A 15,998-nucleotide genomic window follows, 5' to 3' on the forward strand; every position below is an offset into this window, starting at 1 on the left:
GTTTAGAAAAAATTGCCCGAGAGCGCCATCGGGTTTAAGGCTGGCACTGATTCTTTGGTACATTCTATATGGACGCGGATGAATGCGTAAATGCGCATGCGCGAATGGAATATGAATACGTCCATATAATGTACCAAAGAATACTATCCGCACTTGCATGACACCTGCAGGATACGGGTCGTGCTGGATAGGTATGAACAGACCTTTACATGTTTAAAGATACACAAAAGATTCTAATTTTATGTAAGATCAAAAATGGGTAGGTCAATAGGTGACCGGAAAAATGCACTCGAGATAGTTGCACTCTCGAGACATCCAAACTTTCAAAGATGCTCAAGGAGAACGAACGCAATACAATTCCTCAAAAAAGCGTCAAGGGGTATTTGTATGTTATTCGAGGGTGCTAACCTTTATATTGCGTAGGTTCTTTTTGAACGCCTTTGAAAAATATGACTTCTCTAAACTGCTCTACTATTCAGTGCAATTTAGTGCATCTTTCCGGGAACCGGTCTAATAATACCACTTAAGGACAAAAAATGATAAACGGATTATTTCGCACATTGCGATCGCGCACATGATAATCGTTCCCACAAAAAACCGTGAATTCAGAATATTTGGTACTCGAGCTCTCGTTTGTATGATAGTTCGCGTGGGATGATGAATGTAATTTTCGGGTGCCAGATGTTCCGTGGTCGATATTTTAGTGACGTGTCCGAGATCGCTTTGTGCGGAATAATCACCGAGTCAAAAAAAAAAAAAGTTTTGTCATATTATCCGAAACAATTTTCAAATGTATTTAAATACTAGTTGTTTTACCCGGCTTCGCTTAGTATTTATAATACAAACAGCTTAAACATGGCGAATCTAATAGTAAATATAGATTTGTTTTTTTATTCAATTTATTTTAATCGAAAAAAATATTATATTCAACTAATTGAATTGTCGTGATGGAAACTTTGTTTTGTTTACGAAGTTCCCAACCAAAGATACTTACATACAAAGTCTCTTTCGAAATTATATATTAGATACATTTTATTGTGTGGAAATTATTTATCATTATACTTGGTTATTAAACACTAACTATTTATATTTGATAAATTATATTTAGCAGGAAAATGTCACCCTTTCATGACAAAGTAAAATTAAATATTTACTTATACCGAAAATGATAACGATTATATTTATTAGATAATACTCATATTGATTTTACTAATAGATAGTAAATAGTATCACACGAAATCTTCGATAAGTTTTATAAAAATATGATATTTATCTAAAAAAAAAATGTTTTCGAATTTTATAAATGTTCTATGTATGTATTTATACCAACTACATAGACATTTCTTAATTTCTGACCAATCGTTTTAAAATATTGACGAAATAAACAGACTTCAGAGATGGAGTTCAATTGCGAAATGGTTTTATGATAGGATGATAGGAAAAAAATACAACATTTAATATGTAGATATGTCTGCTTTTCCACCGAGTTCCCTTTTATGCAATAAGCGAATGATGTGTATCGATATTGAAAAATCAACAGATCTAGAAATCCATAAAAATAAACAATAAATGTAACAAAATAACATCCGAGCCCAATTATAGATTTTTACAAATTATGTACATACAATGGTACATAGAGACAAAAAAATGAAAAAGAAAAGAATGAAAACTAAAACATGACTAAATAGAACAGGGCATAACTAGACATAAATTGATATAATATTGGATAATGATTATATAATAGAAATAGAAATGGATCAATCAATCAAAACTCTCCCAATGGCAGTCCTGAATTGATGCAAGGAAACACCGAATAGATCAATGTCATTGTTCAGCTTCCCGTTAAACATACGATAAACACGCTGTAGATAGGAATATTTTAGGGAATTGGTTTTGAAAGGATTAATTGAAAAGAGTGCAACGTGTCTAGTATATCTAACTGGGAACCTGAAACTCAGTAAATCGGGACAATCAAGGAAACCATTTAGAAGCTTAAAAAGGAATGTAGCATCAGTAGATACACGTATTTTGGCCATCTATTTTTGTCAATTTTAGCATTTTCATTTTGCATTTTAGCGTTTTAGGGCATTAAAAATGGTCAATTTTAGCATCTATTTTTATGAAGAGTTTAATTTTAAATAATAAAAAATTTCGATGAATTTTAATAAAATGTATATTCATATATGTATACAATTTAAAGACAACACAACAATTAAAAAATAATAGAAAAATTAAAAAATGTTTTGGAATTTAAATTTCAATGAAAAAACTATGAATATAAAAATACAAAGACAAAAAATATGAATATAAAAATATAATACCAATTAAAATTTATTAAAAATCAACATGGAGCATATTTCTACAGATTCTTTTTTGAGATTTGTGCGACGATAGGTAATAATTATATTGTATTTAATAAAATACCTTTTAGCATGCACACTTTTGTCTACTATTTTCAGTAGTAGACAAAAGCAGTTGCTTGGTTTCGACAGGAAAAATACCGTCTATGGTAAACTGCAAGCTCTGTTTTATCCCCTCAATTTCTTCACATAATACATGGGCAATGGGATAGGAAGACCCTTCTAAATTGTCTATTACTTTATAAATTTTATGCAAATTTCACTTTTGTTTGTTATTTTAGCATCTATTCGCATATTTTACGAATTTAGCATCTAAACTGAATTTTAGCATCAATTAAGCATTAATAGCAAAATGCCCAAAATACGCGTCTCTAAGCATCAATGAGTCGTCGCTTGACATAAAGATTGTTAAAGGATAGGAGTTTTAAAATATCGGGAACAATAGTATGGGCGAAGATTTGATCAATTTTAGTTGGATATTTTCAGTACAATTAATATGGGATATCTGTCTATGTGTGTGTGTGTGTCTTGAATAGGCTGCTAAACCACTGAACCGATTACGATGAAACTTTCAGGATTTGTTGTGTGCATGTCCGGGAAGATTACTGTGAAAGAAAAACGGGAATGAGTGTCAGTGCAACGCAATAATTTCAAATGTGTTCGCTACCTGCGTTTTTCCGACAAATGGAAACGGGAATAAGAACGGGAACGGGAACGAGAACGGGAACGGGAACGGGAACGGGAATTGCATGCGTTATTATGGCATTTTATTTTATTTTATTTAAATAGGCACACATACAGAATAAAATATAAAAAGAAAGTTGTATAATGAGAGAAAAAATAATAATAAACATAAATAAAAATATAATATTCCATTTACAGTGAGCACCACATGGTGATATAAAAAAGTAAAATTACAAAAAAAAAAAGGTGAAAAGGGTTCAGCTAGAAAAATATAAAAAGGTGACCAGATAATTGAGGCAAAATAAAGATGAGACCTTAAAAGGGAAAAATAAAGTAATTTATGTAAGTACATGAGGATCATGAAAGGGTTTAGTTGGGTGAAGTAGGATATAGAATTGGATAAGGGATTGCGCAAACTCAGGCTGGAAAACATAAGGGTAAAAGGGGTGAACTGGATGGGGGGTTTGTGGGGTTCCACCCCCGCCTACCGGCGCGCCCCAACCCCGCCGTATTGATTTTTACCACAAACATGTGTTTATACACGTAACGCTTTACTAGTGCCACTGCGGCTACCACTTCCCGTGCAAATATTATATTGCCGAGTGTGTGTGTGTGTCCCCGGTCGACGACATCTTCATCGAATACCAAATGCACCCCTATTCGGGGTGACCGGCGCGCCCCACGATCGATCGATTCGATCGGTTCCCTCGATCGATTTCCGGTCGCGGATGCACATATGTATGTGCATTTTCAAAAGTAGTCACGTCCAGCTGAAATGGTGGTGCGAACATAGAGGGCCGTGGACTCAAGTGAGCAGTGACCAGCCGGCTGAAACTCGCTGAAAGATGATCAAGAGACGGTTGCGAAGAATTTCGGCCGGCATGGACGTGACGAAAGACAGCGGCGACAGGATCCTTTGCGAACTCGACAGATGGTCGGTGAAGATGACCATCTGCAGGTGAAATACGATGTCCGTTTAAAGCCGCCACTCGTATAACTGTTACCGATTTTATCAATTTTCCAGTGTTTGTTACATATTATATCTGTTAGTGTGTGCGTGTGAGTGAGTGAGTGTGTGGGAGATCGGAAAGGGGTGGTTGTTCGTTTAATTATCGTTTGATTCCGACACCTGGGAAAGATGCAGAAGGAGAATTGTGGCAGCAGCGAGGGCCAACAGTACGTTGGGCCTTACAGGCTCGAGAAAACCCTGGGGAAGGGACAAACAGGTAATTATTGCAAATATGTATCTATTGTCTGACTGATGTATGAATTTCAGAAATCCGAAGTAGGTACTTTATTATCGTTTATTACATTTATTATATTACATTTATTTATGTATTACATTTATATTTATTTTTATGTTTATTACATTTTTTTTATTTTTTTTATTACGTTCATTAATTTATTATATTATTTATATTAGTACTTTATTATCGTTTATTATATTTAATTGGAGAAGCGATAACAATTGATTAATATGTAGTTGAATCAAATAATGTAAATATTATGCAAAACTATTTTAAGTTTCTATTTTATAATTTTGGTCTTATTATAACAAATAGTACCAAAAATTTATTTATATGGAAAAATATGACACACTATTGAAATTTCCCTTTGATTACGGTGCTATTATCAAATTACTCAATATAAAAGATAAACTACATTTTTGATAATCGATTTAAAGAATATATCTCTGCTTATATGTAGCATTAATTTTGATTAAATTTATTAAACGTTTATAATATTAAAATATTGCACATTTTAAATTTATTTCATATCCCCATTTTCGCAAGCGTCAAGAAAAAACTGAATTTTCCGAATCTGAAAATAATTAAGGCTACATTTAAATTACAAAATTTTATATTCTGTATACCATTTTGGTTTTGAAATTCATTAAAGTTAAAAAAAAAACCCCTTTAATACTTTAACGTCAAACTTTAGAAACAAATAATAGGTACATGTGTACATATATTATGTTGAAAGTTATATATTTATGTTGATATTTTGATTTGTAATATAAATGTTTATGATACAAATACCAATGGGAAAAAATATTACTAATGTTTTCCCAAAGTGCTATTAAAAGCATTCATGCTTGCATGATAAAAACATATTTTTAAAGTCGTTGCTTATTTTACAGGTCTTGTCAAACTAGGTGTCCATTGCGTGTTAGGAAAAAAGGTTGCTATTAAAATTATAAATAGAGAAAAACTGAGCGAATCCGTTTTAATGAAAGTAGAACGGGAAATAGCAATCATGAAATTAATTGACCATCCCCATGTCCTTGGTCTTTCAGATGTTTATGAAAACAATAAATATTTGTTAGTAAATTTAATTAATTAAAAATATTTTATTGTACTATTCAATGCACGCTGTTTAATTTTTTATTCAACTTTCAGGTATTTAGTTCTAGAACATGTCTCAGGAGGTGAACTTTTCGATTATTTAGTAAAAAAGGGAAGATTGACGCCAAAAGAAGCACGACGCTTTTTCCGACAAATCATTTCAGCCCTCGACTTTTGCCACAGTCATTCGATATGGTTTGTACACATTTCAACCACGTCTTAACGTGATTACAATAACTGAGCTAATCAGCGCGTATTGAATATCGTTTCAGCCATAGAGATTTGAAGCCGGAGAACTTGCTACTGGACGAACGTAATAATATCAAAGTTGCAGATTTTGGTATGGCTTCGTTACAACCAGCCGGTTGCCTGTTGGAAACTTCTTGCGGATCACCTCACTATGCATGTCCTGAAGTCATCCGAGTTAATATTATATTATTTGTAGCATTTTTAACCCACACAATGGGATGTTTTAGAAATGGGACGGTTTAATGTATTTGTTGTATCTCTTTTAGGGAGAAAAATACGATGGTAGACGAGCTGACGTGTGGTCTTGTGGTGTTATACTTTACGCATTATTGGTTGGAGCCCTGCCTTTCGACGATGATAACTTAAGGCAATTGTTAGAAAAAGTTAAACGAGGAGTGTTTCACATACCGCATTTTGTACCGCCAGATTGCCAAGCGTTATTACGTGGTATGATCGAAGTCAACCCAGATAAAAGACTAACAGTTAGTATTTTAATTTTATTTTTTAGTACATACTATGATCAATACTTATTCAAAGCAACTCGTTCCAATATCGCATATTCACACATTTTTTCAAACGAATATATGAAAAACAGGATGGCGTTATCTATTTAATATGTATATGTACATCAGTGGCGTATATTGGGTGTGTGCTAGGTGTGCGGCGCACACCCGTGAAAACCAAAGACCACATAAAGTAGTATTTTAATACAAAATAATGTGTTGTTGTATAAACAGGCATTGATGTGTATGGTGTATTTACCGCGTGCGCTAAATGTATGGTGTATGGTGTGGTGTGCAGTCTGCAGCGTGTTGTGTGATGTTAGATGTAGTTTGTGCGCCGCGACGAGAGAATACCTATGCCGTGCAGCAAATTGGTGGGTTTGGTTGGAGTGTGCAGGCGGATATTCGCTTGTATAGGTTTGTTCGCGATATTAAGACGTACGGTGTGCTACGACTTCAGAGCACCGCGCAACAGTCGGCAATTGACCAATGCGATGCGACACGTGGTCTCGTACTTTTTCGCACATTCGTATTTTTATGGTCATATTATTACCTCTAATAACTAATAATGGCTAACAGTGTTCAAGACATTTTAACTATTCCGTTTTCAAATAGAAGTTTTGAGATAAAATTAAAAATAATTAAAGATGGGAAACCGTGTCCGTCTCTTCCAAATTTATCCAGTTTGCATAAAGAAAAAACAAAAGTTTACACTAGACATTTTTGCGTTTCAAATTATAAAAAATTCGAATGGATTACAGGCTGTGAAATTCGATCCAAACTTTTCTGCTGGCCATGTTTATTGTTCTCCAAAGATATTAATGTGTGGAACAAAGAAGGATTTGCTGATCTCAACCATTTGACAGCAGCACTGAAGAAACACGAAGGATCGCAGGCACACGTTCAATCATTTCTTTCCATACAAATGTTTGGCAAACAACGAATCGACGTATTAATTGACAGTCAACGTAAAGCCGAAATAAGTCGACATAATGAACAAGTAAATAAAAATAGAGATGTTTTAAAACGAATTATTAACGCAATAATCTATCTAGGAAAACAAGAACTGTCCCTGCGAGGTCACGACGAGTCATGTAATTCCGTAAACAAAGGCAATTACATTGAATATCTAAATGCTCTTCGAGAATATGATTCTGTTTTAGATACTCATTTAAATACTGCTACTACCTTTCGTGGTACTTCTCCAAGTATACAAAATGACATAATCGAAGCAATCGCTCATGTTATTAAAGTTCATATAAAAAATGAAGTAGAGTCAGCAAGTTTTGTTGCTATTATTCTCGATGAAACTTCAGATATAATGACAAAATCACAGCTCTCAACAGTTTTACGTTTTGTATGTAAAGGCAATGTACATGAACGGTTTATTAGTTTTACAGACGTTAGTGCTGATAAAACATCTAATGGTCTATTCCGTCACGTGGTGAACATAGTTGAAGAATTTAAAATTCAAGACAAATTGGTTGGACAGACTTATGATGGAGCAAGTGTAATGAGTGGACACGTAAATGGTTTGCAATCCAAAGTCCTCAATGCTTATCCTTTTGCTCTTTTTACACACTGTTATGCTCATGTATTGAATTTAGTATTGCAGCAAGGTCTTTCTGATATTAAAGAAAGTAAATCATTTTTTCAAACTTTAAATGGATTGTCTACATACTTTTCAAAATCTTCCAAAAGAGTATTCACCCACAAGGTGGAATTTTACATCTCGTTTAAGTAGCACAGTACAACAATACAGAAGTCAATTTACAGATTTTTTTCGACATGTTATAGAAAATTGTGAATTATGGGACACAGATACTGTTATAAAAGCACGAGGGTTTTTAGGCTTTTTAGAGGATTTTCAAACAATTAAACTTCTTCAATTTTTTTCAAAACTGTTTGGAATAACTGATGTTTTGTATAACATTCTTCAATCTAAATCTTCGGACGTTTTATATTGTTGTAAAAAAATTAATGATGTTTTGCAGCAACTGAAATACGAAAGGGATAATAATTTTGAAATGTTATGGAATAATTATTTAAATGAAAAAAATGATGATCATGATCGTAGGCCACAAAGATTAAAAAATTATTCAGAAGTAGAAGATAAAACTTCATTTCGTCAATTATATTTCAAAATAGTTGATAGCATAATCGCACAAGTCGAATGTAGATATTCTTCACTTTCCAAATTAGAATATTTTCACCTTCTTTGTAATGATAAATATGACGAATATAAAGAAAATTTTCCAAATGTTTTAATTAATAAATTAAAAGATTTTTATGGATCACTGTTTGATTATATTCGATTGAAAAACGAACTCATTGTGCTATATTCCAGCTCTGAATTTTCAGAGAAACCTGTTCATGAATTAATACAATTCATGACAAAAAATAACCTCGAATCTGGTTTTAAAGAGGTGTTTATGCTGGGAGAATTAATATTAACGATACCAAGCAGTACAGCTTCAGCAGAACGTTCTTTTTCGGCGCTGAAAAGAATAAAAACTTGCTATAGAGGTACGCAAGGTCAAGATAGATTATGTGGCCTTAGCTTAATTTCAATAGAAAAAAAGTTATTGGTGGAATTAAAACAGAAAGACACATTCTATGCAGACGTGATTGAAAAGTTTATGTCTCAGAAACGTCGCATTGAACTTATGTATAAATAACTAATAAATTAAACATTTTTGTAATGCAAAACGAGTATTTTTTTTTAATTGCTAATTTTATACCCTATGCCCTACGGCATACACAGCACACCCGGTATTAACACCCACCGTCCGCCACTGATGTACATACACATTTTTCGGAGTGTCCTAATCGGTGCACTGAATCCAAAAAAAATAATAGTGATTTGGGTTTGGTGGAAGCGCTCGACAATCACCAGACGGACTGAACGACAGATAAACTGGATGGCAGCTTTAAACGCAATTCTCGTCTTCTCGAATGATAGATTGCACATCAGATGACGAGTAACCTTTCGATGTGCACAGATGCAATTATTAAAATTGAGTTGGATCTTTCTGTCGAGTTTAATAAGGCAAGATTCGAAGTTCCGAATCTTGCCTTATTAAACTCGCCAGAAAGATCCAACTCAATTTTAATAATTGCATCTGTGTACATCAAAAGGTTACTCGTCATCTGATGTGTAATCTATCATTCGAGAAGACGAGAATTGCGTTTAAAGCTGCCATCTAGTTAATCTGTCGTTCAGTCTATCTGGTGATTGTCGAGCGCTTGCACCGCACCGTAGTGATTTTCATATTTTAATTGTTATTGTATATTTTTTCTAACCGCAATATAAATCTTTATATTATATTATATGTATGTACCTCTGAACAGTGGTAAATAAAATAAATAAGTAAAAATGAGTAATTTAAAAATTTTCGTCAATAAAACACCTACAAACTTCATTTTATCTATTTTTCTTTAGATTTTCATCACGATGCTTCAAAATTACATAAAAAAAGTCCTACCACATTTGGCAAGAATTTGGAACTAAAAATATTTAGCTAAATATTGAGTTCATCTTATCATAAATAATGAACTAGCTCACTTTTGATGTGCATATGTATATCTTATTAAGATAGTTATTGCTCATTATTACGAGGAATTTAATAAGTGTTCTAAAACTTATTACAATCGATTATTTTCCATTTTTTCATAATGTTCGAATAAAATATACAATATGTAATATAAATAAGTACATTGTTAATAATTTTTATTCAGATCTAAATTTATTTCGTTTTTCTTCAACAGCTAGCTGACATAAATAGACATCCATGGGTAACTGCAGGTGGCAAGGGTGAACTTGAATTAGAATTACCTATGATGGAAGTGGTACAAACGCACATTATACCCTCAGTAGAAGCCATGGATCCTGATGTTTTACAAGTAATATATTATATATGAAAATTATGAAACAATATTCATTGGCAAATGTAAATTAAGTATTTTTATAAAATTAAATTCAAACATATCGTCAACCATTTCCAGGCAATATCAAGTTTAGGCTGTTTCAAGCATAGAGAAAAATTAATACAAGAACTTTTAAGTACTAGGTTGGTTTTATAATATTTTTAAACATTTATATTTGAATAATTATTAATTATAGGTGCAAAAATGTCTTTCATTTTTTTCAGCCATAATACTGAAAAGGTAATATATTTTTTGCTGTTGGAGAGGAAAAGACGGAGACCTGCTTTTGAAGATGATACTGATTCATTACTTAGAAGTCGTGCGGTAGACAGCGGTGATCCTCCAAGAAAAAGAATAGATACGTGCAAAGTGGTAATATTTCAAACTTTTTTTGTACAATAAATACAATATACGTAGATGTATGGATATGTCCTAATATGTTGATTTTGTCGCACAGTTGAATGGGCAATCAAATATTCAATTTGGTCAGATAAGCGAAGGCTCTCCCCTCACACCGAGAAGACAGCAATACAAGTAAGCTTGATTGCAAAATGTATTAGCATATCAACGTATGTATTATATATTATGAACTGTATACATTTGACGATTATTGTTTTAGTATGTTGTCGTGTAGACAACCAGGAAGTGGAAGGAGATCAGCAGGTGGTGAAGGTCGAAGATCACCATCCACAGCGACTCATTCTACATCCGCTAGTCCTGCCAGATCAAGTGCCTCTAGTCCACTTCACTTCTCACACCAAGGTTATTTCAATTATATTGAGAATTTTCTAATGAATGTATCAGTATTTATGCTAAACGCAGTTAAATTTACAGGACATGGCCACTCTCATAGAGTATCCTCTCTTGGAGGCACTCCACCATCTCCAATGTCACCTCAAACCCATGGTTGGTGTAGTATATTTAATTTATTTTATATATAGCAAATCATTAGCAGATTTATAATTAATTTAAATTGTAGGTGGAACTTCTTTATCGGCTGGCCAGAGTCCAAGTGGAACACCACGTGAACATCCAGCAGCTCACTCACATCACCATCAAAGAGCAAACTCTACGGGTCCCACTATTAGTTTGAATATCAGTAAGTTTTAGTAATACATATGTATAATACATGCATATACATAAGTATCTATAAATTTTATTTCAATTTATGGTGCAATTATAATGACATACATATCTTTATTTATAAGATGTATATAATTTAAAAAAAAATATATTCACATTTAATAAGCAATTATTTAATAAGTATGTATTTTCTAATATATTATTAAATTAATTATGATTATTGTATAAATGAACAATAGATGATAGGTGAAGTCACAAAAATATTTTTAATATATTCCATAAAATTGTTTTTAAATTATTATTTTAATATCAATATTGAAAATAAATTTTCCTTCTTAATAAAACCTTCCAGTTAATATTTTAAAACATATTCAACTTATATACGAATTTCGAATGTTCAAACATTGGAGTCCGTTGTTGCTTCGGATTAGGTTCTGCCAAAAACCTGTCCAAGTTTGATTACAATAAAGTCTTCTCATGATTTAGTTATAAGAAAATTTCGATATTTCCATAATGAAAGTGAAGATGTCATCGAATCATAAAATTATCAAATCAAATGTGATAATCATGTATCTTGTGATTAATTGTCGACATCAATCCGAAGTAACTATTAAAGTTTCTACATTTCAATTTATATTTTTTTTTTATCTAACGCTTTAGCTGGAGATCCCAGTGAAGGTGTTATTATTATAAATGATTCACATCTACTTCCACCGAGTAAAGGAAACTCAGGTGACGTGAGAAACTCATCAGCCAGCGGAAGCAATGTCCGATCAGGAGGTGCATCTCCAACATCACTCGGTGGAAGTGATATTACATCACGAGGTTATAATAACGGTATACTCATATTATCTACATATCGATCGGTGTTTAACGAATATTATTATTTATACAGATGGTAGAGAAAGGTGTTCGCTACCGGGAAATACAACGCAAACAAGTGGAACCAGTGGAATGTTTGGAAATCTTGGAACTTTAACAGGTTTCATATTATTTTGTGGTGAATTTGATTTACCTTTATGTTTCTAGCGTTAACCTGATTGATTTTTTTAGGAATGGTGTTAACACCACCAGCTTCACCGACACCACCTCATTGGCGTGCCCGTTTAACCACAATCAAAAATTCATTCTTAGGTTCACCTCGATTCCACCGGAGAAAAATGCAAGGTATACATGCTTTTGATTTACATATATTAAACGATATATTTCCATATATTAAACGATATGACAAATTGAGTATTTTATTAAATATTTGCAGCATCCTCGGAAGAAGTTCACTTAACGCCAGAATCATCGCCAGAGTTGACGAAAAAATCATGGTTTGGTTCTCTAATGGCTACAGAAAAAGATGAAACCTTTACAGTACTTGTGAAAGGAAAACCTTTAGCTACGGTGAAAGCCGATCTTATACACGCATTCTTAAGTGTTAGTGTTCTAAGTTTTTTTATAATAATGAGCTTAAAATTTTTAATGCTAGTGTGTACTGAACAAAAATTGTTTTTTGTAGATAGCAGAATTATCTCACAGTGTATTAAGCCCCATGTCCTTTAGAGTAGAATACAAAAGAGGTTCTACGGCACCCGCTATGTTTCAAAGACACGTTAGATTTCAAGTAAATATCAGTATAAATAAACAATTATTAAATTATACAAAACAATGAATCAATATATTAAATGTATTTACTATTTTTAGGTTGACATTTCAACGATAACAAAACAAGCCGGAGAAAACGGAAAGGAATACTTATACGCTATAACATTTACGCTGCTTTCAGGTAATACATAATCTATATAAAAAGTTATTTTCCAACAAAATACATATCTCACTTGTCACCTACTATTTTTTAGGTAATATTAGACGCTTCCGAAGAGTTTGCGAGCATATACAAGGATGTGTATGTCGGCCAATGGGAGGCTCAGGATCTAGACCAGCACCTCCAAGATCTCCACGTGCTCCACGTAAACATCCACCTGGCCATTCGCTAGGTATTTATCACCGCAAAATCACAAAAAAAAACCCTAAATATTTTCATTAATAATTTTTATAGTGATATCCATACTTTTTATACTAGATATAAGAACAATTTAGTTGTAGGTAAATCAAGGAAAAGGAAGACAGCTGGCGGTGTCTTTCACAGGGGTGTGCTCATGTACAATACCTTCCCCGAGTGTGTCAGGTCTTCTAAGACCGTGGATGCATTCTTGTGAGACACCTCTGTGAGGGACACTACTAGGGAACCCAATCGAATATTCGAATTATTCGTCTGATTTTTCAGCCATTCGTTATTCGAATATTTCATCAACTATTCGAATATTATTCGTGTATATATTTTTTTATAAAATAAATACACAAAATCAAAATGAAAAGAGTGATGACGACGAAGTCGACGATTATGAAGAAAATTAAATATGTAATGGGGATAATTGTGATGAAAATAAAGATAACGAGAAAGATGAAATGTCTACATGTGAAGAAACGGATTTTTATTCATTAAATACGGAAAGGTTTGAAGAAAATCATTTTTCGATCGATAATAATATCTACGAAATTTTAGAAAACATCAGAAAAATACATTTTTAGAAGAAATCATAACGAAAAAAGAAAATAAAACATTGAAATTATTATTGGATGTAAAAATGAGTTGGAATTCAATAGCCACTATGATAAGGCGATTTATTCAAGTTTACGAAAGTGTAAACATATAATTTCAATACTGTTTCTAAGAATGAAATTGATATTTTGAAAATTTTAATTGTTGTTCTTACTCCCGATGAAACCGCAATCAAAGAATTAAGCAAAATTAGTGCATCTTTAATAACAGTAGAAGGAGTTAAAATTAATAATTAAATAATAATTATATTTTATGTGTGTATATGTATATTTTAGTTTTATATGTTTTTTTTTTAATTTTCTTAAAATTATGTTTTATTAATTGTAATATATTGCATATATAAATATAATGTAATTTATGCTTAGTACATGTGTAATTACATTTTTTTTAATTTTCGAATATTTGAATTTTTCTTGATTTACTATTCGATATTCGAATAGTCGGAGTCGACGAATATTTGGGATCCCTAGACACTACATGCATAAGTTTAGCATATGTATAGTTTTAGAGTTACATATGTAATTAAGATAAATATAAACGTGTAAAGTATGTATTAAATTAGCCAAATATCCAAAATTAAATAAGTAAATAAATAATAAACTACATACAAAAAACAAATTGCTTTTACAGGCGGTACAGAGTCAACCAGTGAGAGTTTAAGTGGAGGTTCTACAGACAGCTGTGATAGATTGCAAGCACCAAGACAAGTGAGATACATAGATACGCTAACAAATTTCAAATAATTTTCAAATCGTGACGATTCTATAAATTTTTGCAGCCGACCGATCTTGGTAGTTGTGATTCTTCAGTATTCGATCAAGTTAAAAGTCCCACATCCCACTCCTCTATGGATGGAGTGCATCAGGTTTAAAATATTTCTCGTTAATTATTTAATAATGATTGTGAAATAAATAATAAGTCGTGCATATAACAATTTCAGAACGGTGATACAGCCGATTCCGGCAACGGAAATACAACAAGATACACAAATCAAAACCAAAACGGATCATCGTCATCTGTAGCATCTTGTTCTAATCCAGTAGTAATTTATATTTGTTCTCTTTTTATAACAATTAATTACAAAATTATATTTGATTTTTAAATGCTTTTTATTATTACGAAATTATGTTCACAATACAACTTATATCTATTTTAATAGCTACTGATCTACTGATCATTTTCTATTTTACAATGTAATTTAATTTGGTTAGTAATCATAGTATTATATTATTCTAATGTTATTCTACAACATAATAGGAAAAAGAGTTCAAAAACCTATTTACAATCCTTATAAATGCTCATAATACATCTAATACATAATATCAATTGCAAAATTATATAAAATTTAAAAGGATAAAGAGAATTTATTGACTTTTAAAGCATGATCTTCAAACTAGAATTACACTTATCAACATACTATAATATTAAGCTGAGTTACATAATAATTATATTACAAATTGAAGCATATATTTTTCTATATAAAAATGAATAGCATAAAACATTTAAATAAATTTTTATATACATATCTAAATATGTACGTATATTAGATTCTTGTAGTACATAGATGAACTAATAATTTTTATATTAATGTTTCAATAGTGTGGGGTAAAATCTGGAGGAGCAAATTCTAGAAGAGCTTCGTCAGGATCTGGTGGAGGTGGAAATGCTTCTACTCGAGCTTCAACCGCTTCAAGTTCACTAGATCAGGGAGCTCTACGCCGTGCATGCAGAGATTCTGATAGAGGTTCTGTTATACATAGAAATTTATAAAATCGTTTCCATATTATAATAAAGTATTGCTTTGCAAATGAATATTATAAATATCAATATACAGGTCATACAAAAAGATCTTCTTCGGAGTGCAAGGAAGCATGGCGAGGAATGAGCAACCGGGAAGATAGCCCGTGTTCTCGTGAACATCAACATCAACATCACACTCCCGATCATCATCAACATATAACCTTATCTAAAGGCTCTGATCCATAAAACAAAACACCAATATACATTATCTTTATTTTTACAATAACCATACTGCATAGGAAGTTTTGGTTTAGAATGAAAATTAAACAACACAATATGTATGCATGTGTGTGTGGACACGTGAGTATCTGTATTCTTGCAATTTTATGATTATTAACACATTTCAGCACACACTTCGCTATATACATACATATATAAATATTTATTTAGATATAACTGTCTAAAACCATACTTCATATGCTCTGGCACGATTATA

General features: G+C 32.1%; 1 protein-coding gene across 1 annotated transcript; it reads left to right on the forward strand.

Moving 5' to 3' along the window:
* Positions 1-3,502: 3,502 nt before the first annotated feature.
* Positions 3,503-15,748, forward strand: sff (BRSK family serine/threonine-protein kinase sugar-free frosting). Its single transcript, XM_077429409.1, has 24 exons — positions 3,503-4,270; positions 5,185-5,365; positions 5,444-5,584; positions 5,662-5,812; positions 5,905-6,120; positions 9,910-10,044; positions 10,147-10,211; positions 10,293-10,437; positions 10,526-10,602; positions 10,688-10,830; positions 10,903-10,957; positions 11,082-11,167; positions 11,812-11,976; positions 12,047-12,133; positions 12,205-12,318; positions 12,410-12,576; positions 12,659-12,763; positions 12,844-12,925; positions 12,999-13,136; positions 14,393-14,469; positions 14,541-14,627; positions 14,703-14,804; positions 15,362-15,506; positions 15,597-15,748. The coding sequence occupies exons 1-24, from the start codon at positions 4,183-4,185 to the stop codon at positions 15,746-15,748; spliced, it is 2,904 nt and encodes a 967-aa protein (XP_077285535.1). The 5' UTR covers positions 3,503-4,182.
* The last annotated feature ends 250 nt before the right edge of the window (positions 15,749-15,998 follow it).

Source organism: Arctopsyche grandis, chromosome 4 (assembly GCF_051622035.1).
Source record: "Arctopsyche grandis isolate Sample6627 chromosome 4, ASM5162203v2, whole genome shotgun sequence".
Taxonomy (NCBI): domain Eukaryota; kingdom Metazoa; phylum Arthropoda; class Insecta; order Trichoptera; family Hydropsychidae; genus Arctopsyche; species Arctopsyche grandis.